At 35.3% G+C, this 27,143-nt stretch overlaps 1 protein-coding gene across 2 annotated transcripts in view; it reads right to left on the bottom strand.

Moving 5' to 3' along the window:
• The window catches only part of LOC111053564 (cytoplasmic dynein 2 intermediate chain 2), a 35,632-nt gene extending 12,202 nt beyond the window's left edge, over positions 1-23,430 (bottom strand). Inside the window, exons 1-6 of one of the 2 annotated variants that reach the window (XM_039427310.1) lie at positions 23,187-23,430; positions 16,704-16,788; positions 14,709-14,930; positions 14,010-14,131; positions 11,031-11,143; positions 9,790-9,988 (exon numbers count right to left, since the gene is read on the bottom strand). In XM_039427310.1, coding sequence (XP_039283244.1) covers positions 9,790-9,988; positions 11,031-11,143; positions 14,010-14,131; positions 14,709-14,930; positions 16,704-16,788; positions 23,187-23,245 — 800 coding nt within the window. In that variant the 5' untranslated portion in view covers positions 23,246-23,430. The remainder of the gene's footprint in view (positions 1-9,789; positions 9,989-11,030; positions 11,144-14,009; positions 14,132-14,708; positions 14,931-16,703; positions 16,789-23,186) is intronic. The other variant, XM_039427311.1, reaches the window with a different exon arrangement.
• Between the last annotated feature and the right edge of the window lie 3,713 nt (positions 23,431-27,143).

The raw sequence follows: 27,143 nt of genomic DNA, 5'->3' as shown, positions 1-27,143 counted from the left end.
AGCAATTTTCGTGCATTTTCCAAGTGCAGTTTCAATTTCATGTCGAAAAAGCCACTGTATTTGAAAATTGTACGAGCATTGACCTTTTTGCAGCTTTGGCTTTTCCACTGGAAGTTATGCTCAACGCTCGTGGAGGGGGAATAATTTTCAGTGAAGGGGCCACAGTTGGTATTGAGACGCGAACGGGAAAACATGTGACGGTGTGCGAGCCTCGGTCCTCTGAATGGGCCCATTTCCCATTCAGAGGGACAAATTGTTAAGTTTTCAGTTATCAGTAATTTTTATCTAGTTGTATAGGAAACCAAATTTTATAGAGTTAGTAGGAGTAGAATCAGGAAATTATTTGTGCGTGTGAGTTCAAGTATAGTGAGTTTTATTAAAGAGTATGTGAGTGTTTCTGAAGAGTCCGAGTTTGAATATTGTTAAAATGGTGAGTGCCAAACTTTTGTTGTTTTTCTTATTAAGCTCAAAATTTAATTTCATAGAATGACCGAGGCCCAAATTTAAATGCAGCAAGTTAGCAGGTTCCCAAAAAGTGTAGATTGGTATTGAATATATTTTTTTTTGTGAATCAATTGCTGAATCACTCTGTTCTGTTTGAAAATTTAACATGTTACATGACTTTTGATAATTTGTTCTATCGATTTAGAGTTCAATAAACCTGAAGTAAAATTTTATTAGTATTTTCAATGAAGTTCCTGGCTCGTAGTTACTATGTTTGCTAGAATATGTGACAATGATGATAATCTGTGCATTTGAATGAACGAATCCACTAAAAGCTCCCAACCAATCAAGGATTCAAATACCGGTAGATGAATTGATAGCAGTAAACTTTAGCAAATATTATAGAAAAGAAGAAACAACCCCCCCCCGTTTTACATTGGTGGCCAGCGGTGGTATAGTCTGCAAGAATGACTATCAAACCACATTTATTCTTATATATTATTTTATATTTTGGAAGATTAAACTAAATAGAGACAAATATGTCACCGGTTACTGAAATGATGTCAGGTGTGGTGTAGGGTTAAAAATACCTCCACCGCTTACATAATGGTGTCAGGTGTGGGGTAGGGTTAAAAATACCATCACCGGTTTCAATAATAATAATAATAATAATAATAATTTCAATTTCAATTTCAATTTATTTCATTTAAAGTTACATAGTATCATATACATACAGTGTTTTGTTGCTCCTCTAGCTTAGAGCTAATTGAGGAGTATTCAAATTTCATACTACATCATAATAGTTATACATTCTATAAATACTACAAATGAAAATTTTTGTAAAGTGTTCAATTCTGGTGGCAAATCGTTCAACAGGTAAGAGATTCTGTATTTTAATAGGTTCTTACCATAATTATTATTATAACGCTGTGCTCTAAATAGCCTATTTCTCAAACCATAACTTATTTCGTTTATTTCCCTTAATTCATCTTCAAAATAATTTCTGGACAAATCAGTGTATTTTGCGAGAGATTCTGGTGTCATAATACCCAATATTCCAAGCTCGACTCCATTAAATAATGTATTTGCTACTCTTCTAACTACATCATACAACGGCTGTCTCAAATACACTGGTGCTAAACTATGAATTGTAATACCATAGAATATTATACTTTGAATCATAGAGAAATAGATAATTCTTTTAATATTTATTGGAAAACAGTGGCTAATTCTAGAGCATTTGTATAAAGCAGCTTTCATAATTCGCAGCATCCTATTATTGTGTGAATTGAATTTCATGTCTGCATCAAAAACAACTCCTAGATGCTTAATATTCTCACTGAATTCCAAATGCTGGCACCCGCATGTGTTTCTCAAATTATTATATCTTAGACATTCTGCTTTATGGCAAATTAATTTATAATTGTACAAACCTACGTTAATTCTAGGATTTCTAAATATAATTACCTTTGTTTTCTGTGAATTTATCTTGATACCGTTGTTGAAAAAATATTTATTAGCCAAATTGAGATCCTCTTGCATGTATCTTATGCCCATTATTAGATCAGTGTGTGTCATATATAGCAGGTTGTCATCTGCATACTGCAGCACCTTACTTTTGAAACTGAGACTAGCTAGATCGTTTACATACAGATTAAATAGAACAGGAGACAAAATGCTGCCTTGAATAAGTCCACAGGATTGATTATAATCGGTACTAATATATTCACCTATACTAACATGTATTTTTCTATTTTCAAAATAGTTTTCAAACAAGTTGAATAGCTTTCCACGAATACCTATTCTATTGATTTTTTGTAACATAATTTCATAATTAACCAAATCATATGCTTTTGTCAAATCTGTTGCAACAGTTATGACAAATTTATTGTCATTTAAAGCTTCAAATATATTTTCTGTTAGTTTTTCTAATAAATCTATTGTTGATTTTTTTGGAATAAACCCATATTGAGCATCATTTATTATGTTCTGATTGATCAGGTATTGATTCAATTGCATACAGATGAAATGTTCTAGAATTTTCATAATTACTGAGATTGATCCTATTGGCCTATAAGAACCTACATTTTTCTTTGCTCCATTCTTGAAAATTGGTCTGAGATGTGTTATTTTTAGACGCTGAGGTATTTTTCCTGTTTCAATTATCCTATTAATCAAATGCATCAGGATCAGCTTCAGATAGAAAATGTTATTTATTATATCTTTTGGCCTAATTTTGTCAGGTCCTGCAGATGATCTATTGTTTAGTTTGTTAATGATACTATAAAGTTGATGTTCTTTCATTTTTTTAAAATTCATACTCATCCTATCCCCTATTGTATAGTTACCTTCTTTTAAATCTGGTATTATATCAAAGTGTTGCCCGTTCATTTCTGTTGTAATTTCTTCTATTTTTTCTTTAAAGCTGTTTTTAAATTTCTCTGTTAGGTTCATAATTTGATGATCTTCATTGATATTGAAATTTAACTTAATTGATTCCTTTAGAGACGGCCTATTCTTCTTATTTATAAAATGATTGATGATTTCCCAAATTTTCTTAGTATTGTTGGAGTTATCATTGAAAGCCCTATAATAGTATTTCCTTTTCTCATTACGAATCATGTCTGTTAACTTATTTCGTATGTTTCTAAACTGATTTCTCAAATCCACATTATGTTTATCTCTTTTAACCATTTGCCATAAATAGTTCTTTCTCTCTATCATCAGCTTAATTCTATCATTGAACCAGGAATTATGTAGTTGCTTAGTTTTTTGTTTAACCTTTATGACACTTTTAGCATATATATTTTCGAACCTTCTGACTATATCATTATAAATATCTGATGGTTCTCTTAAGTCTAGAATCGGCCACCAATTTTCAGTTTGAATCAATTCATTTACTCTCCCCGTTAAAATGACACTTTTATATTCATTTTCCATAGTCTGGTGTGTACCATCTGTACATGTTTCTAACAATTTAATCCCTGTCCAGTAATGGTCTGCAATTTTGCTTTCAATCAAAAATGAAATATAAGAGTTGTTAGGATCTAACTTTACATTAACATGATCTAGGCATGATGATACAACTGTGTTACCATATGTTTCCTCTCTAGTTGGCTTTTGTATAGTATTGTATAAACCATAAGAGTAGAGTACACTTATATAATTATTCGAACCATACATATCTGACAGGTAACATATATTTATATCTCCTACCATGATAATATTTTTTTCTTGACTCATTCTTTCTGATGTTAAAAGCCTCTCTAATTCTTCATTAAATAAATTCACATTTTGATTAGGTGGTCTATAAATAGCTATAATTATTATTGTCGTATTTCTATCACAAAACTTAAAAGATATTAATTCAGCAGAAACAAAATCTATTTCATTTTTCTCAACTTTAATACCGGCTTTGTAAAAAATTCCCAATCCACCTCCCCCTCTCCCATCGGACCTACATTTAAATAGACTTGTAAAACCCTGAATTCCATACAAATTTGTTTCTTCACTATTAATATTAATTTCGCTAAGCACAAGAATATCTATTTCATTGATTATACTGTTAGTTTCTGCTCTCAATGTATCCCAATTTTTTCTAAGTGATCTAATATTGGTGCATAGAATATTTAGTTCCTTCACTGTCTTGTTCTTCTTCAAAAATTCTTTGGACTGATCCAAGTCTTGAAATACTCTGAAATCCCTGTCGTTATTTAAATCTTCTTCATTTAATTGAAAAATTTTGATTTCTAGAAAGTTTTATGGTTATATTTTTATTTATACCTATAATATTATTGTTTGGTAGATTTATTAGGGAGAAAAGATAGTAACTTACCTTATTGAGCTACTAATTAAATTGTAAATGCAATATCCTGGCCTTGAGAACTTTTAATTATCTTTATATTATTTTTTCTAAATCTTCAAACCTTATTATTTTTATTTCTCTAGCTGTCTCATCTTTTTTAATCATTATTCTGTCCCCATTCATCCACAGAAATTTGTATTTCTTTGTGATTTTCATTTCCTTCACTTTTTTGAATAAATTGTTGAAATAGGGGGTAAGATGGTCATTGAAGTAAATTGATTTGACTGTCGTGGTCTCGTTGAACATGGACGTGGTAGGTCTAATCGCCCTGGCCTTTTTAACTATCATATCCCTCACTGATCGAGAGCTCAGCTGTAGGATAGTTGGGCTTTCTGCATTCTTCGACGGCAGGCGATGAGTAGTTATGTCTTCTCTTCTCAGTTCAATATCCATCTTCTTCATAAGCGTGAGTATTTTCTCTTTCAGATCCTCATTCCTCGAAAACGGAATACTGGATATGATGATGTTTCTGCTTCTTCCATACTGTCGCTCACATTCCAAGTCCACTCTTAAGTCATCAATATCACTTTTTAAGATTTCTGTCTTCTTTTTAAGGTTTTTTATTTCTTCTAAAACCCCCCCAATTTTCTCTTCAATTCCGGTGAACAGCTTCTTCATTTCCTCCATTTTTTTCACCATCACTGCTTCATGGTCACTGAGCATCTTCTCCACTAGGCGTTTCAGCATCAAATGTGTCCCATCGGTGAGTTCTTCTTCAGTACTGTTTTTCCTTGGTCTTGCTGCACCCCTACATTGAGGACACTCCCATTCTGCTTTTTTTTGGGCACTTTTCGCCTTCCATGTTGACTTAGATACTCCCGAACAGTGAAAGTGATATTCCAATTGACACTTACCACAAGCCACACAATCGTTATCAATCGGCAAAGCCTTATCGCAGACTGAACAATCCATATTTAATCTATTGATAATATTTCACTGAATAGCAGTTAAATTCTAAGATTGTTGGTTAAAGTTTTTGTTTTCCTAACCTCACTTTTTCGAAATCTAGGCTTACCGACTTCAAAGTTCCCGTGACTCGTAGCAAATATTATTTACACAATAATTATCAAGTTCTCTGCCAAAAAATAACTTAAAACATTATTATTTTTCTTTCAACTTTTATACTGAAGCACTTATTTCTCACTTGCTTATTCTTACGTTATTATAATAGTCACTGATTTTTTATTATTATTATTTTTTTTTTATAATAATAATAATAATAATAATAATAATGTAATAGTGTGATATTGAGAGGGTATTATTGTAGTTCTTTTTGTGTTTCTTATTATTGTTTTTCAGGTTTTTGAACTGAAATGAACTTTGATTCTAACTGTTTGTTGAACCCTGCGTTTTTAGTGTGAGAATTGACTCTGTCTTGTTGGAATTTGCTAACTTGTTGCCTAGTTGTCAAAATTAAAGCAATTTTCGTGCATTTTCCAAGTGCAGTTTCAATTTCATGTCGAAAAAGCCACTGTATTTGAAAATTGTACGAGCATTGACCTTTTTGCAGCTTTGGCTTTTCCACTGGAAGTTATGCTCAACGCTCGTGGAGGGGGAATAATTTTCAGTGAAGGGGCCACAGTTGGTATTGAGACGCAAACGGGAAAACATGTAATGGTGTGCGAGCCTCGGTCCTCTGAATGGGCCCATTTCCCATTCAGAGGGACAAATTGTTAAGTTTTCAGTTATCAGTAATTTTTATCTAGTTGAATAGGAAACCAAATTTTATAGAGTTAGTAGGAGTAGAATCAGGAAATTATTTGTGCGTGTGAGTTCAAGTATAGTGAGTTTTATTAAAGAGTATGTGAGTGTTTCTGAAGAGTCCAAGTTTGAATATTGTTAAAATGGTGAGTGCCAAACTTTTGTTGTTTTTCTTATTAAGCTCAAAATTTAATTTCATAGAATGACCGAGGCCCAAATTTAGATGCAGCAAGTTAGCAGGTTCCCAAAAAGTGTAGATTGGTATTGAATATATTTTTTTTGTGAATCAATTGCTGAATCACTCTGTTCTGTTTGAAAATTTAACATGTTACATGACTTTTGATAATTTGTTCTACCGATTTAGAGTTCAATAAACCTGAAGTAAAATTTTATTAGTATTTTCAATGAAGTTCCTGGCTCGTAGTTACTATGTTTGCTAGAATATGTGACAATGATGATAATCTGTGCATTTGAATGAACGAATCCACTAAAAGCTCCCAACCAATCAAGGATTCAAATACCGGTAGATGAATTGATAGCAGTAAACTTTAGCAAATATTATAGAAAAGAAGAAACAACCCCCCCCCCGTTTTACATTGGTGGCCAGCGGTGGTATAGTCTGCAAGAATGACTATCAAACCACATTTATTCTTATATATTATTTTATATTTTGGAAGATTAAACTAAATAGAGACAAATATGTCACCGGTTACAGAAATGATGTCAGGTGTGGTGTAGGGTTAAAAATACCTCCACCGCTTACATAATGGTGTCAGGTGTGGGGTAGGGTTAAAAATACCATCACCGGTTTCAATAATAATAATAATAATTTATTTTTAGCAAATATTAATAATAATAATAATAATAACAATAATAATTTTTTTTAATAATAATTTATTAGTAATAATAATAATAAGTATTTTTTAGTAATAATAATAATAAATAATGACTTGAAGATATATGCAGCCAGTGAATCCTATCTCAAGTTGGCTGTGGGTGTGGTACAGTGATATTCTATGGATATTTGCATGACATTTGGGTTGGACAAGTGTGCAGTGATCCACCTTCTGAAAGGAAGATTAAAGGGCCTGTCTGAGGGAATGGAGCTCGTTGATGGCAGCATTATAAGAGCACTTGATGCTGGAGAGACCTATCAGTATCTGGGATTTGATCAAAATCAAGCCCAGGAATGTGCTAATATAAAGAAGGCTCTCTGCAGTGAATACAAGAGAAGACTTTGGTCATCTGAGTTATCAGGAAAGAGCAAAGTTGTTGCCACAAACATGCTCGCTGTGCCAGTCCATTGTAACCTACTCATTTGCAGTGGTCAAGTGCAACAGGAATGAGCTCCAGGAACTGGACAGGGAGACCCGAAAAAGGATGCACATGGAGAGGAGTCTGCATCCCCACTCTTCTGTTGACAGAATACACCTACCAAGACATGAGGGAGACAGAGGTTCGCTTGGTTTGGATAATCTGCACAACAGGGAGACCAAACAGTTTGCCTGCAGCATAAAAAGATGCTCTGACCCCTTGATGCAATTGGTCCACGATCATGAAGTTGTAGGGGTGGGGGCCTTCTTATATAAGGCAGCACAGCATGCCGCAGATGCCCTTGGTCTCGATTTCAACACTGAGAGGGAAGAAGGGCTTCAGCCTAATCAACTAAGGGCTAGAGTGAAGACTGCTGAGTCTAGACTTCTTTTGCGGCAGCATAAGAACAAGTCCTTGCATGGTGGCTTCTATAGGCATATCGAGGAGCAGGGCTTGTCCAAAACGCTGACTTTTGCTTTTATGAAGTCAGCAGCCCTGAAATCTGAGACTGAGGGTTTCATACTGGCATGCCAAGATGGTATCATCAACACCTTGTCATACCGTAGCTGAGTAATACAAATGGATGTCCCAGATATCAGTTGCAGGGCACCAGAGACGATCATGCACATCTTATCATTGTGCTCTGTTCATGCAGCTGTGGGCTACATCCATAGACATAATGCTGCTCTGCGAGTGCTCTATTACCATATTAGACACTCATATGGTATTGACAAAACACCAGTGCTGCCTTATGCCCCAGGGGAGATTGAGTCTGTTGTGGGGAATGAAAGGTGCCGAGTGTATTGGAATTACTCATTCTCCACCACCAGGCTTTTAAGAGCCACAAAGCCTGAAGTTGTCCTCCTTGACATAGAGGCAAAGACAATGTATGTAATCGAGTTCTCAGCTCTAGCTGAAGGCAACATTGTCAGCAAGAAGGATGAAAAACAGGCAAAATATCAAGACCTATTAATAGAGCTTCGCAGGCTTAACCCAGGCTACTCCATAAGAATGGTGGTGTTGATTATAGGAGTTTTGGATGGCATGCGACCCTCGTTGTTGGTCAACCTTAAAACCATTCCAGCCTGTGAGAGAGCTGCTACTGTGCTTGCAGGTCAAATGCAGAAGGCTGTCATCCTTGGTTCATTACGTCTACTCAGGGCAAACGATTTAATGGTAACGGACCCAGTATGATTGTTTACCACATGGACATATGGAGCAATCACTCTGGTAAAATCGCTTGTCACTCTCCTTTGGGGGTCGGAGCCCAGGGGAAGAGTGGTCAAGCAAAACCTCAAATATAATAATAAATAATTATAATTTCATTATTATCAGAATTGATTTTATTTTACTAACATGGAATTTTAAATACAGTAATACAATATTATACCATATTAGAATCTATCGATGACTGTGACTAATGATGAATTATTCTAACAAGAATATAATATTGAATTTAGTTAATATAATATCGACCAACATTAAATTTGAGAAATAATTTATTATACCCAAAGGAATTATGATACCTCTACAATAGCCGATACATTATTAGCGAAATAAAATGTAGGAGATTACGATGGGCCGGGTACGTACTCAGAAGAGGAGAAGAGTCCAATCTAAAAATACGTTTTAGCACCCAACTCTCCACGAAGAAGACTAATAACATTAATTCAGATATCGATGGCCCTAGGAGTAAGTAAGTTAGTAAGTGAGTAAGGAATGCTGATAATTCAAAATAAATCTTACTAGTCGTTTTGCATTTTTTATCATTAATCAGATGATCATTTTCATCTTCTCGCGGTTTTACAGGCACTTGCTAGCAATGAAATATCGGCCCATCTTTTCCCGACCATCCGAGATCGTTATGCGAGCTTCTAGCCTAAACATTCATGGACCCACAGTCACTTAGATATGATTCTGCGTGCTAATCCTAATGAACTATAATACCAAACACTTATGTTCTATTAGTATTCGCTCTTCAAAGCCGCTGTTAATTAATATTTTTATGATAAATCATTTCAGTGATGTAAAAATGAATTGTGTGGAAGAGATTGAGTGGAGAACGTAAAATTTCGTCCTCCATAGAAAGTGAAATCAGTGCATCGATATTCAAGAAGGTGACTTTGCCAACACAGACAAATTGATACACTGATTTTTACATCATTTTTTAATGCTTACTAATAGGTGTGAGTGAAGTGATGTAACAAGTTTTCTCTATAGATGGATATAGCACACTGTAGAATATGGAAATTTCCATACATTACTGGGTTTTGTTATAGTGCTATTTTTTCTTTGGAAAGCTGTTAGATTCGTGGTCTCGCTAAGTAGGAGTCCTAGGCCAATTCTACTCAACTTGAGGAGGCGACTCCTAAAGTATGGATAATTTTTTTATTTCTAGTCCGGTAATTTATTCATCAAACACAAAATATAATAAATAGTTGTTGATTTATTAAATGAACACCTACTTTTCTTGTAGAGTACACGAGCCGGTTAACAAGGACACATTCCAAATCAAGAGTCGTCCATCTTGTCCTGACGAGACAAGGCTCGGCCGGGCGGCGCCCTGTTGCACCCAACACAGGTCGGTCACTGGGTCATTGTGAGCACTACAACTCATCAATGTTTCGGCTCCGTCCTTTTGAAGATTCCACATGGCAATAGTTCCTAAAACACAATTAATCATTTATTTGCCAAAATGAATTACATAAGAAAAATTACAATAAAATTAAATACATGCTACTTTGGTTAACAGCCGTTGGATTGATTGGCAGCAACTCTATATGCCTCTCTATCATCCGCCATCCTTTTGAGGTCTGACTACTAATTTTAATTATTCATAGTAAATTAGACTACTGAAATTACGACAGTTTTGTACTATGATGCACTAATGTAATGTAATGTCTAATGCAATGCAAATGTTGGCAACAATATAAAGCAAGAAAAAACCAGTATTATCAGTTCCTTATCTAAAATATTTTCGAAAATATTGTTTCTTATTGGGTTAACCTAAAAATAAAAATAGGGACTAGAACATTACAACAGCAGGTTATTATTTACTCTACATGAGTAATGAAATAGAAATTGATACTTCATAAAAATAAAACGTCATTAACAAAAACTTTTTCAGTGGAATTAGCATATATCTATGGCAGAAACAGCAGAGGAGCCAACTGAAGTCGACTATAGAGGCAATTCTTTGGTATTAATTTAAGACCATCAAGAGGCCATGCCGTAGCTTATGGCACTGAAAAACGTTTTTAGGAACCAATTTACATGTATTTTCCTGTTGATGCTATCAACGCTAACGTTGGACGGGTTGATCGTTAGAATTATTAATCTTTTATATGATTTGAAAGCAGCGGCAACTGTTGGAGAACAAGAATTGCATTGTGAATCAACTAGCGACCACTCTTCAAACGCCTCTTTTGCCTTTCCTGACGCTGCTGCAACTGTGAATACCTCTTTGAAACTGAAAGATTTCTAAAAGCTTTGAAATATTGTATGAAAATCTGTTTCGTGTGCACTAAGATGCCAGATGCCTAGAAAGTGTAGGCCACCTATAACTAAATTCAGTTGAATTTGATGTAATGAGATATATACGCTTTCTTATAGCAATTATTATAAAACCAAATAGTCGTGAGTTTTTGTGGAATTTTAAACTAGTAAAGGTTTAAAACTGATTTAAAAACAAATGAATGATATTCACCTCTTACCAATCCACAGACTACAAAAGATGGTTCGTAGGGATGGAAGGCTAAACAAGTGACACATGAAGTGCTTTCAATTTCCCTTGAAGGCTCTATAGACGAATTCTGTGAACTAAAAATGTACAAGTACCTACATCAAAGTGAATTTACATTAACTTCTTCAACTAAATTAGAATGTTTGTTTTATGGGTAATATAATCTTATCAAGATTCCAAATTTATTCAACGCAATAGTTATGGATTAAATCAAACAATAATAACTCTTTCCCTACTAATAAACTCAAATGTGTTTGGAGTATGTTTATTATTCATAATGTAGCAAATTGTCAAACTGTAAACGAACTTTGAGAAAAGGGTACTTGACAACTTTTATTTCATTGCTATAATTTTAGTAACCCTATAGAGACAATTGAGTATATACCCACTTCAGTCCGGCTTCTTATGGCTCAAAAACAGGGTTTTGTGGGCACTTCGTGAAGATGGAAACAGACCCAAATATTCTGATTCTAGGGTACCTCAGGATATCCGAACCACTTGATGCGCATTTGGGGGTCGCGACTTCAAAATGGCGGATCCAGCATTAATTAAAACGGTCATAGAATGGTTACCATCCATAATAGAGACCTCTAGTAAACGCGAATCGGATCACAATGAACTATTCTACCAAATTTGTTATCACACATTTCCACCTAAAACATGATTTTAACCTACAAAAATGCACTTTTACAAAAACATTCAATTTTTCACGAGAGTATTTTCTGAATAACTTCTATTAATGACAATTTTTGGATATAAAGTGCCTATCAAAACTTCTTTGAAATAGAATTTATGATCTATTCCCGTTTGTTTCAAGCTTTTATCACCTTTTGTTCTGCAGTTATGATTTTTTTATTATGTCATTATAGCCGCTGAGCTAACTAACTATCATTAAAACTGAACTATAAAATCGGTTATATATATATATATATATATATATATATATATATATATATAAATAATTGTTTTTTCATGATGACAACTATTTTTAGGATTGCCATCATGGATATTCTCTTCCTACACATGATGACAAAGAGATTGATACCATTTCCAAGTCTGCACCTTCAAGGATTATTGAGATACACGGTTTTCTAATTGTGAGGTTTAGCATAGGCCCAATATGGAGGGAAAAATGTAACTTTGGCTGCAAACCATACTTTTCTCTCTTTTTCCAATGACGCTCCAGAAGTGAAAAATGGACTTACAGCCCTCAACTAGATGTCATTTTAAATTTAAAGCTTTTGGAGTTTTCTACAACACAGTCTCAGTAATAGTAGGTTATGTTCACTGTGAATACATTTACAAAGTGGAAAGTGAAATTTCGTCCCCAAAGGTCGTATCTTCCAAGTTTTTGAGACTAAATTAATCATGAAAAGAGTAATTAAAATGAGATTAATATCTGGAACATGATATTTTGGGTAGTTATGAACACTTTGGTGCTAGAATCAATCCGATATCTCTCACTATAACTGATAGAAATAGAAATAAAAGAATTTATACGTTATGACCGCCATATTGAATTCATCAATTATGAAAAATATATTTGTTGCTTTTTCATCAATATTCTTATTCGGCTGGTTGTAACAAAGAGATTGAGACCATTTTCAAGTATTTATCATGAAGTAGTCGTGAAAAAGTCGATTTTATAGTTCAGTTTTAATGATAGCTCAGCGGCTATAATGACATAATAAAAAAATCATAACTGCAGAACAAAAGGTGATAAAAGCTTGAAACAAACGGGAATAGATCATAAATTCTATTTCAAAGAAGTTTTGATAGGCACTTTATATCCAAAAATTGTCATTAATAGAAGTTATTCAGAAAATACTCTCGTGAAAAATTGAATGTTTTTGTAAAAGTGCATTTTTGTAGGTTAAAATCATGTTTTAGGTGGAAATGTGTGATAACAAATTTGGTAGAATAGTTCATTGTGATCCGATTCGCGTTTACTAGAGGTCTCTATTATGGATGGTAACCATTCTATGACCGTTTTAATTAATGCTGGATCCGCCATTTTGAATCGGCATTACGCGGCCCAGTCGCGACCCCCAAATGCGCATCAAGTGGTTCGGATATCCTGAGGTACCCTGGAATCAGAATATTTGGGTCTGTTTCCATCTTCACGAAGTGCCCACGAAATCCCTTAAGTAACCGGACTGCTTGGAGTATGATCAAGATGGAAGTGATAATGGATGCTTTAATTAAAGCATTCAATTTTTTTGTACCATCAATAATAGTAACTGGTCAACAAGCATATGAAAGGCTTCAATTATGTAGATTTGGAATCACAAAACCACTATTGGAACAAAAGTATATTTATGCAGTTAATTTTCAATTCTCCGAATTTTCGAAAATTGAATGTATTTACATGATATTTGAATGCCAGTTCACTGTAAGTTCTATAAAAATTCAATTTAAATTGTCGATTCCAGAGTTCCTAGCTTGATGTTCAGTTTCTAGGGCAAGGTTGCCCTTTGAGCCCAAGGAACCCAAGGTTGATATTTGAGATCGACATGATTTAAGGCTTTATAAAACAGGCTATGAACTAGGAAAGGTATCATATATCATAAATAAAGGTATAAATATTATTTGTCAGATCCATTGTTTATCTTCAGCATTGTTGACAAATATATTACAGATGTCAGAATATCAACTTTTGTTGTACGTGTTGCCGGCCAGCAATGGTCTCAGGTAGTTGAGAGAACTAAGGACATGGGCATGGACATATCATCTCTAAAAGTAAAGCTATTGAGATATTTAAAAACATTCAGTATAGTGAGTATAATCATAGTGCTTCAATTGATTAAACTCAAAACCAAAGCAACTCAACACTACTATTCTCAAAGAAGTCTTGGATTTGCCAAATAAATTTAATAGCATCGAACCAAAAACAATTACATTGAAGGAAAAATTCTAATGAAATACAGTAGTTGTTTTACTGACTATGCAATATTGTAGAAATGGATGAGACCAGCGTGCGAGCACCAGTCATCATGGGAGGAGTGGCCTAGAGCTAAGCCAACCACTCCACCTGTACAACTCCAAGCCAAACAGTTCACCTTCATCTGAAATCAAATTGAGTAAACCAGTGTTAACAAATGAAAGCAAAGCACACTCGCCCCATGATAACACATTAATTTAAACAGAACGCTTTCTTCTAATTTGGACAGGATGCGGGTCTCAATGCAAGCATTTAATGTGTACACCTCTATTCAATCTTATAAGTGTACAGTTTCCTGAATAAAGCATTCCAAATTCTTTGTTTAAGCCGAGTGAAAATGCCATATAGTTTCAAACTACATTTTTTCTTACGGAACTGATACAAAGAATCTAGTTTGTCAATATGTTGAACTATAGGAGAATAATTTACTTTTAAAAAATCATCAAACGGGGCATTTCAAGAGAAGAATACTGTTCGATCATAAGAAAAGAATTGAGAAGTCTCCTGAATATATCAATCGATAATATGAATCGTAAAGTTGAAATTAGAATTGAAAGGCCCTTGAAAATATCCTCTTTCATTATTAACCGATGAAATATGAAAAAAAGCAAAACTTTCATGTTTGTATCAGTTTTTAATATTGCGAATTTAATAATGATCCAAAACAATGATACTAGTGAAAACATTTGAAGCTCACTAACCTCTTTTTTCTGAGCTGAGTTCGGCCTAGTTAATGACAGAACATTTTTCACTTCCGAGGAAGAATCTTCATCAGGTAATTGGTATGACAGGAACGCCTTACTTCTATTTCCTTTGTCAATTTCGTCGATGATCTTCTGTCCCACTCTATTAAGGAATGTTGATAGTGCATGTTCATCATAATTGGAGGATAAATTTAGTTCTTGTATTCGCTCTGTCTGTATCTGAAAAATATAGTTTTAGTTTAGCAATGTAGCTGTCCATATACAAGAATGCCAATTTTTTGGGTTTAAAAGTATAATTGAGTTGTACAAAATGGTAGAGGAGAACACCTCTCCTCCAAAGCATTTGAGGAGATTCGAGTATACAGTGTTTACCAACTCCCTTCCAATACTCTAGGCGTCTAGGGCATTGTTCCTGGGCAAGAAACCTATCTAAATATCATATTTAAATTGGCCATTTTGCTTGTTTCACTCATTTTTTCTAAATAATGGTTGAACATACGAAATTGAAACTTTGCACAATCATTTATAACAACTAGACAAAGCTACAAAAAATTATGATAATTTTTCAAATTCATAAATCAAAATGACGGTTCAGAAACCGTTGGTTTTACAAAAACTTTACAATAATAACTTTTTTTAGTAAATTCAATTGCCTATCGATTGGTACCAGATTTTTGAAGATTGAATCAATATTAACTGAGATATGGCAGCTTTAGTGGTTGGTGACCCACCTTTAGAGGGTTATGTAACGTTATTTTATTGTTGGATATGACCTCAAATCGCTTACAATTAACATACAATGCTAATAGAGATTGTTGCATCATTGAGGAGACTCTATCAGCATGCCTTGGTTTACACTGCAACAAACTTTCTGTGGTCAGCTATCACTAAGGCTGCCATATCTCAGTCCAATCTTGAAAAATCTGGTACTAATCGATAGGCAATTGAATTTACTAAAAATAAATAAATGTTTTAAATGGCTGTCATTTTGATTTATGAATTAGAAAAATTATCATAATTTTTCGTAGCTTTGTCTAGTTGTTATAATGATTGTGCAAAGTTTCAATTTCGTATGTTCAACCATTATTTAGAAAAAAAAAGTGAAAAAATCAAAATGGCCGCTGTGTGAGTAACTGAAGACTTCCGGACAGTTTAAATATGATATTTAGATATGTTTGTTACCCAGGAACAATGCCCTAGAGAATTGGTAGGCAGTTCGTAGACACTCTTTATATAGGATGTATATAAACAACTTTCAAGTACGTTCCTTGCCTAATTAACTGTATAAGCAGGAGTCGATTTGAAGTAAAGAACGGCATTTAACTAGGACTTTTGTTTTTTATTCCGATAAAAATATTTAAAAAAAATTATCCTGCATCACTATTTTTAAAAGTTCCCCCCTATTTTCTAAATTTAAAGCTTTATGTATATTCAGGCAAATAACACAAATTCAGAATGCTTTATTAAGGGCCGGTTTCCGAGCTCGAGATTTAGCCAAGTCCTAGACTTTAAACAGCTGGAGTCAGAAAATTGGTTTACCAAAACCAAAACCTAGTCGCAGTCATTGTCATAGTCACGTTTGAATTAAATTTCTAAAAACTAGAAAATTGAACACAAAATAAAATAAAGAGAAAATAGTGTAGAGTTTCAGCTATTTTGAATCATTTAGGAATGTCTAATTTCGTCAAGGAAAGACGTTTCCAATTATAGAAATGAGAAAATAAAAACTACAACTACTGTTATAAAAGCTGCGACTACGCCCCGTTTTGGAAAGCCATTTTTCTGACTCCAGCTGTTTAAAGTCTAGGACTTAGCTAAATCCCGAGCTCGGAAACCGGCCCTTAATGTTTACGGTACTAGCTCTTCTGTAAGTTCTTGCACTCAACAGAAATCATGGATTTAAAAAATATTTTCTTTTAAGATGGTAATTAACCAAAGATAGAAGTTCTGTGACGACTTGACATAATGTGAAAAGACAAAATATTTACTTACTTCTATATCTTTAGTCTCGGAAGTTTGTTCATTTTTTTCAACTCCAATCGTCTCAACTGTTTGTGTTTCAGCCGGCTCTGAGGATCTGTAAAAATAATAAATGCTAAGTTACTATTTTGATGTGGACTTTCATAACAGTTAAGCTTTAGAAAGCTTTATGCTATTGGCTATATAGCGTTAAGCTACATTAAGCTTTCCCCTTAAAGAGAAACCCTTGGAAAAATCAGGTTGCCAACGATGCGTAGGCTACAATTGCCCACATTACAAATATCCAATCATACTGATGACGTTTCTGGATCATGACTCAAGGGTCACAACGTCACGACTAGCGTTACTTTTTCATTTCTTCCAAATGTAAATTTTTATGCAAGAGTTACCTACTGAATTCAAGCAGTCAAAATGAACGTTTTGGACAGAGACTTCGACAAATGTACGGATCGACTTCTAAATCACGATTTGAATGACATTAGTGACGCTGGAGATAAATTCATAGTGCAAGATAAGAATACTGACTCAGGATGACGAACAGGATGATAGTGAAATCAATGAACTTGGTGTGATCACAAGGACACTAAAACACCCTTAAGAGTCAACTATGACCTTCCATTTTTTTCTAGTAGTGTTGCATATAAGATCTATCATAGTATTCATCACTACAATAGTTTGTTTACTTTATATAAAATGATAACCAAACGTTACTTTTCCATTATATTAATTATCACTATATGTGATTGAAGATGAACCCAATTTTTTGAAGCAGTGCTACCTCCGCAACTAACCAGATTGAATATATAACATTGATAAAATACAGATATAAATGAATAGGCCTACACATTTAACACATAGTTGTATGCATAAACTTATATGCAAGAATGCAAGTCTACATATCTTGGCACAATCTGATAATTCTGATCAAGAACTTGAGCGGGCCATTCACGCACTATCCGATATTTTGTCCAATTAGAGGTTCATAGGACCGTAAATGGTGTTGAGGATCATTGGATTGCTTGTCACCATGTTGTATGCTTCCTAGAAGCATACACCCTCATTATAGAGTGTGGAGTACAGGATGAACTACATGAGGACCAAGCAGATTAACAAAGAGGAAATTGACAGGGCAAAAAAGGAGTCAATCAGCAGTTTTATTAAGAGATCTCACAATTCAACTAAGGCTGCTTGGAATCTCACCAATGACTCCAACAATGTTCAGCCTCAAGAAAAGTGTTTGAAGAGTCCTGATGAGGTGAATGGAGCCTTCCTAAAGTCCGTGGCTGAAATAGTGGAGGGGATTCCTGCTTCAGTTATTGATCCAGTTTCTCTGGTACCTGAAACTCCTCATAAGTTTTAGGTTTTTGGTGTGCAAAGTGAGTGTGAGCTGTTCAATATACAGTCAGGACGTCTACGGCCTATCCACATACATCCTGAAAAAAGTGGCTGATATCTTGGTTGGCCCGCTGCTCCTGCTGGTGAATGCTTGTCTGTCTGAGGGTGTTTTTCTGGATTGTCTCAAAATGTACAAAACAGTATCAATTTTTAAGAAAGGCTATCCAGAGGACATTGGAAATTTCCAATCATAGAGACGGCTATGTTGAGACAGATGACCAAATTTCTTGAACTCAACAATCTGCTTGGAGACATGCAGCAAGGGTTTAGAAGGGGGAGTTTCACCTCGTCAGCTGTGGTTAGTCTTGTGGAAAGGATTAATGAGGCTTTTAAAGGTCAGGGATCAATTGACCTTGTCTTATGTGACCTATCAAAGGCATTCCACTCAAGTTTCAAGTTTTTATTGGGCCAGTTGAACATAGAAGTTACATATAGCCATGTCACAATTCACATTGAAGAAACAAATTCGAATTCAATAAATTACACAGGCACAACAAATACAATATACAATAATAAATAAAACAGAAAAGTTACATTAGAATTAAGGAAAATTGACAATTAAATAAGATAATTTAGTGGTCTCCTGTACTTTGTTATTATTTTAAATAGTCAAAAAATCACATTAAATTAAATTGACTATAGTGTTGTGATCAGCAGTAATGAATTCCTCCACTGAATAAAATGGATTTACAATCAGCCAGTATCTAAAGCTGCGTTTATACCAAAGTTATCAACAGTTCAGTTGTCGATTAGATTTTGCCGTGAGCAGACGCAAGTTCAGGTGCTCTCTTATCTCTCAATGAAATAGTTTGTTCGTTTTTGCGCCGTGCCTCTTGTTTAATATTAACTGTTTTCCGTTTTTCTAAACTGTTCAATTGAGGATTTATTTCATTTTCCCTTCACTTTCGAGTTCTTATAAAAGTGAAAGATCTGGTGTGGCGCACTCACACAACTTTCCTTGCCGTTATGAAAATTGATCACCTGACGCTAGTGTTCCCGCGCATCTCAAGTCTACTTATAAACAAAGATCTGAGCCAGCTGGTGACATGACAATAACGCTGGAGACATACGAGGTTTGGTCATAGTGAATGATTTAATAGAATCAACAGATGCCAAAAGTTTGCAATTAAATAATCACATTTTCTCGAATTTTGAGCTTATTTTCAATTTTAGGTGAAAATGTTACTGAACATTAATTGTAGAGATTTCCATACTCAATCTTTTCCACTTGGAATTTTTCGTTTAAATCGTATCTGAAGCCTGATAATTGAGAATCTAAAATCAAACTTTGCATAGATGGGGCGGAGCTCCTGAAATTTTTACAGATATGGGACTTGTGGCAGTTGATAGAGCTTATCGATGACTATTCTAGGTATAACTTTAATCAAAATCGTTGGAGCCGTTTTCGAGTATCATCTCACTAGAATTTGTTAAAAAAATAGGAAATTCCTCCTTTAGTGTATTTTAGCCCATATTTCAATGCATAGAAAAATGACCGATTTCTATATTCAAAACTGTGTGTCTCGGTAACTCAAAATGATGCTTGGTCTTGATTTTAAGAAAAGAATCTCCACTTTTATGAGAGGTGATTGATTTTTGTAAAAATATAATCGTGAAGTAAGATTTTGAACATTTGTTTCAAAAAATCAAGAAATTTGCGATATTTTTCTCATTTTCACAGTCTCGACCGTTTGTCGATATAAACAGTAATGCAAGATCAATTTAAGGCAACTCAGCTTACAGAGCATCCAATTTTCTCTCATTTAAGACCAATCGCAAGTTTCTATCATGTATTGTACTCATTTTAGAGACTCTTTAATAACAGTAAAATCGCAAGAAAAATGACAAAATAAAGATCATCATTCAATTGGCTGTAACTTTTGAACTGTATTGAAAACAGAAGTATAATTCATGGGAGTGAAAAGAGGAGAAAATTCATCACAACCTCGACTACTTTTTGGATTTTTTATCTAAATGGGGGAAATATCACAAATTTCTCGCACATTTAAAGTTGTGTATCTTGTGGAACACTACAGATAAAAAATCCAAAAAGTAGTCCTGCGCGACTACTCAATTCATTGGAAATTTTATTATCTTTAATATTATAATTATAGAGAATGCTCTTTCTCGAAAAATTCAAGGTTCTCGAAATAAAATGGAAAACTTGAAAAAATTCCATAATTTTGGGGGTGAAGTCGCCCTCTGGCGTGTCAGCAAATTTCAGAATAGAATTCAGCGCCCCAAAATACATATAGAACCACCGAAAAAATTATTCTTTCGGGGCTGTTTCCTGAAAAACGATTATTTGACTGGACTATAAGTTGTTATCCTATTATATTAAGCGAGCAATTTCTGTATATCTGTTTATATTTTTCTATTTTTATATCTGGTTATCTGGCTATATGGTTATTTATGTTCAACGGATCTCGGAAACGGCTCTAATGATTTTCACGAAATTCGGAATATAGTGGGTTTATGATATCAAAATTCGATTGCACTAGGTCTCTTCCCTGAGACAACTCCTGTAATGTTAAAAAGTAAATACTACCAACAACACAACATCAGTGACAACCTGTTCCAATTTATGATTAATATCGGGGCACCGAGCTCCGCTCTGGATTACCTACAAAAGCATATAAAAATTATTACGAAAGAAGAAATTATAATAAATATTCATAGTTCATATAGAAAGGTTCTATCTAATCACAGTGGATTGAGATTAATTCGCAGAGGAATGCAAAAATTTCTCTCACAAAAGCATGTTAAATTTCAATTTTGATTAATTTCACGTGAACCAAATCACAGAAGACCATCTCAAAAAGATAGCTTATCTGATTGGTTCTACTGGAATTAATCAGGATTAAAATTTAACCGGCTTTTGTACAACTGCCACTGAGTACCTGATTGAATTAGGTACAAAAGTTCAACAGCTGAGTCATAATTCTGTCTCAGTCCCACACACATGCACTCGCTCACTCACTTCCATTATCAACAGACGACGAAATTATCAGCTGTTTTTCCAAGGATGAATAAATAAATAAATAAATTCTTTTAATGTCCTTCAGCGTGTTTCCCCAGGGATGAGACCTAGTACAATCGAATTTTTATATTATAAACCTACTATGTTCTGAATTTCGTTAGAGCCGTTTCCGAGATCCGGTGAAATACAAACATCTAAACATTTAAACATCTAAACAGAAATTGCTCGTTTAATAGTATAGGATTTAGAATACCTAAGCGTGCCGACATTATATATGGTATGAATAATATCGTTCCCAATTTGTATGAATGTTTACCAAAAAATTGCTATGCAATATTCTTTTGCAATACAAGAATATCAATGATATTATTATTCACTTTCTATAAGTAACCTTTACATTTAAAAAGCAAAGCCTCCCATGCTGATCTTTTAATATCCTATTAAAATATTTGTCATGTAGTTTTTGCTGATGTAATGTAGTACTTTTTAGTCCTCCCGAACAAGAACGGGTGCACTGCTAGTCTCAAAAAAAATATCAAAAAGATACTTTATTCCTATTTTAAAAGAGATAAGAAACGATAGTATATATTTTTACAATATTATGAAAACAGAAAGAGTTCCTCACAAGACCAAAGATAAATAATGTCCTTTGGATGATTAGAATGTAAGATGTGAATTTTATTGTCATACACTGACTAATGTTAAAAACTAAAGAGTTGGGAATTGGGGTACTTTGGGGGGGCATTACACTTGGATTGGATGGGGGGCATGTGCCATTGCCTTTGGGGGGGCTGGGTACCCCTGATAAGGCCTTATATACCTTATATACCTCCTTCTTCATCCATTACCCACATCTGTGGGATCGATGGCGTCATTACACAATAAAAACAACACTCTCATACTCAAGTCAAGATCAAGATGGCAGAAAGTGACTAAGTAGTTAAAATTTGAGTCAGATCATCACTCATGTATTCACGCACTTCATAGTAGGCTCTGACTCTCATAAATCCGGTCACCACTCTCTCAAAATCACGCAAATCCAACTGCTTCACTCCTGCAGGCAGTCTATTGAAGTAGCGTAATGCTGCACTCCCATAACACACCTGCGACCTCTGAAGACGTACCCTCGGGATGTCAAGCAGCTCTCGATGCCTAGTGTTGTGATGGTGCACATCATTCCGAGTCAACAAACCATGCTGATTCTTCTTGACATGCAGCAGGCAGAGAAGAAGGAAGTGGCTGACAACTGTCATAATACCCAGTCTTACAAAAAGGGGCTTGCAGTGTGCTCGATGTTCACTAGCAGTTATAATCCATGCAGCCCGTTTCTGCAGCTTAAGTACTTCCACCACCCTTGCTGAATGACCCCACATGAGCAGACCATAGGAGATATGGCAGTGGAAAAGTGCATGGTAAGTCATTACCAGATATGCCTCTGTCACATGTCCCCTCAGCTTCAGCAACAAGAAACAAATTCGCGACAGCCTCCTGGTCACTTGTTGGATGTGGCTAGCCCAGTTCAGTTTTGAGTCCAAGACAAACCCTAACAGCTTTACAGGGTCCTGTTCAGCTGGCAGGCTGCGAGACAAACTGCAGATTATGTTTTGTGTCTTGTTCTCATTCAACTGAAAGCGATTTGCCTGGAACCATGAGGTTGAAGATTGGAGATGCTCTGCTGACAGTTCTAGCACATGCTGTAGGTCCACTCCAGATGACAATAAGGACGTATCATCAGCAAATAGCAGAGTCGAGCCGTTGTTGTCCAAGTCATTTATCATTATGATAAACAGGCATTATCTTGACTACATAAAAAGATAGAAAAAAGTGCCCCAACAATCTATATCTATACAGCAGTAATTCTCGGATTTAAATATAGTTTAATATTATATAATATGTAAAAGACGTAGTAGTAGAAATGAAATAATAAGAGAATCATCTTCTTTGTTATTTTTTGAATGGGAACAAATTATATGTAAACATTTGAAGTAGTCTACTTTATTATTTGCAGAATGTTTCTAAGCATCCTGGCATTTTAAAAGAACCAAAGAATTAAATGCTATTCTGTATGATAAAGCTAAATAATATCAATTAGCAAAAAGGAACTTAGATAATATACCAACTTGAGATTTTTCCAGCATGAAGGAATACTAACTGATTCTCCATTGCTGTCACCAAACATGATAAGTGGGCAAACACTGTTTTTGTAGATATAGGATAAGGATTGTCAAAGAAGGCTACTAATTTATTAGCAACTTTAATGTAAACAAAACGCCATGCTAAAACGATAATAACCGTCTGTAATGTCTGAGTCGGGTGGGTTTAGTCTGATTTTCGAACAGCTGAGGATCCGTGAACATCTGAGAGCTGACATTAAACGGTGTACACACGAGCGTTTGCCTCGGCAGTCGCACGTCTGTACACTGTTCGCCGAGGCATGTGGGCGAACCGAGACCCTGTTGGTATTTTTGCGTGCTCAAAGGCGCCTCGGGCGAGCATTGTTTGCTTTGCACGTGTGCAAAACGTAACCATAGAAGCTGCCATAACCTAATTCTAATGAATGACAAATCAAATTGTGATCCAATAACGAATTGTAAATTGTAAGATTTTAGTATTTTGAATTATATGTGAGGTCTCAAATATTTAAATAGAAACAAGCATAGAGTATAAAATTTGTATCATGATTTACAAATTTAGAACTGTACGATTTAAGTAAAATAGCTTTATTGTGGGTTCCTACAATAAAGCATAGCTCACATATTTAATTGTAGCTTGAAATTTACTGTCACTCTATCTTCCTGTCAAATTATATTTTGTTTGTTTTATGATATCAATAAGGGATTAAAGGTTGGTAATTTGAATTGTAATGTTCAATGTGCTATTATAGGTTTTAGATAGGCTATAGTGAGATTATTCAAACTTTTAAGCTGCGTTTACACCGGAGTTAATAACACGAGTTATCAACAACAAGTTACAGTGAAATCTCTCTTAACGGACACCTCCAAATAGCGAACTCTCTCAATAATGGTCAACGGACACTTAAAAGAGACAAATTTGTGAAATAATGGACACTGACAGAATCCAAGGGCAGGGCAGTGGACTGTGAATGATAGTTGGTATAAATACCTACAAATAAATCTTTGAATTCTGTACATAAAAATACAAAATTTATCAAAGCAATAAGCAAGCAATCGATGAATAATTTAATCACAATTGAAGAATAGAATAAATGAATTAATTTGAAGAATAATTCACACTTTAAAAACGTTTTGTAAGTCCGATGAATTCAGATGAAAGGTTTAGACCGAGCGCAGGAAGCACACTCGCCGACCTCCATGAAAAGACAAACAGCAAAAGGCAAAAGACGCTAGTAACAAAAAGGGAAGGCGGAAATGCCAGCCACGTATGTGAAACGTCCACAAACGTTTGGTGAAAAAGTGGCAAATATCTAAAAGGTAAGATGCCTAAAGACAAGATTAAATTCCAAAAAATTGAATAGCACAAATATTAAAATTGCAACGGCAAACAATCCGACGAAAAAGGTACGAATAGAAGTATAGAAAACCAGCTGACTAGAGCAGTGGCAAAGAACCGCGACTGTGACGTCACTGGTCAGCGCAGACGCACAAAAGACACAGCGCGCAGACAGACAGACATGATGACGACATGATGTCTACGTAGTAGCGGAACGAAAAACAAGTGGAACCGTTCCAATAAATGCTTTGTCAGATTTTACATAAACTGGGCCCCTTGTGTCATACGGGGGTATGGCACAATAAGAAAAAGTAAGAAATATGTAAAATCTGGCAAGGCAATTGGAAATTGAAAACTGGGCCCCATGTGAGAACCAGGGAAAAAAACAATGAAACCTGAAAATACAACATGAACCATAAGGGCAAGGGGATTAACTAGAATCCTCATCAATGGGAAGAGGTGCTAAACTCGAAATAGCCCTCTTAAAGGTGCCGGAGGGAGTGAGAACAGTGACAACTCGAACCTTGTCATCCTTACCGGGATGAACTTCAGTAATGCGCGCCAGCTTCCAAGTGGACTGCGCGGAACCAGGATCCTTCAAGATGACAACCGTACCGACCTTCAAATTTTCACAACTGTTTAACCATTTGCCTTTTTTCTGAAGAGTGGTTAAATAAGAAGTACGAGATTTGGGGCCGCCTACACGAATGGGAATAGGACTGGCGTAATCCAAACCACAATTGTAAAAGGGAACATTGGCCTGAACGCGGGCCGCTGGTAAACTACCCATGATTTGCTCAGAACGAAGAGCTGAAAAGCGAAAACACATTATGCAATGCCGCAATACACTTTTGATGGTGCGACGGGTGGAAGGAAACCAAAATCGTTGTCTTACACTGGCCATGGTGGCCTGCACACCGGCATGACTTAGACGACGATGGTGAGCAACAATCAATGCACGAGTGAATTTGTGATTGCTGGGCAACAATATTTGATGTTTGTAATCAAATGAAGCATTTGCATTTTGCAAACGTCCACCAACTCTGAGCAGAGAATCTGAATGAATGAATGGTGACAAGGCTTTAATAGAACTATTAGGCAATAGCTCCTGATTTTGACGCAATGCTTTAAGTTCGGCAGAGAAAGCTTCTTCTTGAATAGATTTGAAGATACAATTTTCAGCTTCTGAAATTTCAGAGATAGTTAATTGACCAAAGCGTGGAGTGACTGAATTTTGTTTTCTACAATTATGAATGAACCGTAGAACATACGCCGTTGTACGAACAATTTTGTGATAGGTGGAGCAACTATTAATAATACCTGAGATAACATCATTATGAGAAGAAGTAGTAGCTAATACCTGGACTGATTGAGAACTGTTTTCCTGAACTGATTTCTGAACTGATTTCTCTAACTGATGAGAGACATCATTTGAAGTTAGAAAATTCGACGTGACCCTACGGGGAGCGGCCACAGGTGAAGCGGGGAGGCACGAACGAGGTGCTGCAATAGGACGAATAGCTTTACAAGGACCAAATATGACCCAACCTAGACTGGTTTTCTGAAGAATGGGAGCATTTTGAGCTAGATACAATTTACCAGGCTGAAGTATCGATGCGAATATGCCAGCACCAAGTAACAAATCTACAGGCTTAGGCTGATCAAACAATGGATCCACTAATTTAAGTTCAACGGGAATTGAAATTTTAGAAAGATCGATGTTCACACTAGGAACATTAGCTGATATGCTATCAACTACAATACAATTTTCTTCGACCGACCACGAACGATCAGTAGAAGACAAGCAAACCGAATGAGAAATAGATGATTTGGTCTTATTCTCACCTACACTATGAATCAAAGTGTCAGAATACAAGGTAACAAGTGACAATTTTTCAGCCAACCTAGTTGACATCAAATTACAATCAGAGCAAGAGTCTAAAAGCGCGGTTGCTTTAATAAATTCCCCACTAGAAGTTTGAACCAAAACTTCAGCAGTAGGTAACAAGGCGACAGTTGATTGCTGTTGCAAACACAGTGACGAAGTGGAGCTCATCGTGACATGAGAGTTCTTCTGAGGCTGTTCTGCATGAGAAACAGCTTGCTTAGTTGTTTCCGCATTCTGAACCATGACGGAATTCAAAACAGCATTCTTACCCTTGGAGGGAGCAAAAGATTGACAATGAATAAGATTTGAAGTTACCTTATCCTTAGAAGTAGGCTGAGTGTCCCGTGATTGAGGATACGACCTGTGAAGAACAGTGTGATGACTCTTGCCACAAAGTATACACGATTTGTCCGAACAAAGATGATTGGGTGCGAAAGGCTTGAGGCAATTATAGCATAACCTTTTGTCACGGACAGCATTCCAACGATCAGTAACCTGTAACTTCAATAATTCATTACAACGATTTGGAAAATGACCAACAGAATTACAAAAACTACAAGGTGACATAGAAGAGGTAGTAACCTGCATCCTAGCTTGAACATTCGATTGATTTTGGTTGAACTTCGGCTTGCTATGAGCACCAACCGAGTTGGATGTACCTTGCTGTACATTTCCTTGATGATGGTTAGCTGAGCTTGAAGCAACAGCTTCCATGATT

The sequence above is a fragment of the Nilaparvata lugens genome, chromosome 4, assembly GCF_014356525.2.
Source record: "Nilaparvata lugens isolate BPH chromosome 4, ASM1435652v1, whole genome shotgun sequence".
NCBI lineage: Eukaryota > Metazoa > Arthropoda > Insecta > Hemiptera > Delphacidae > Nilaparvata > Nilaparvata lugens.
Note: the sequence above shows the minus strand (reverse complement) of the source record. Positions and strands in the feature narration are given on the sequence as shown.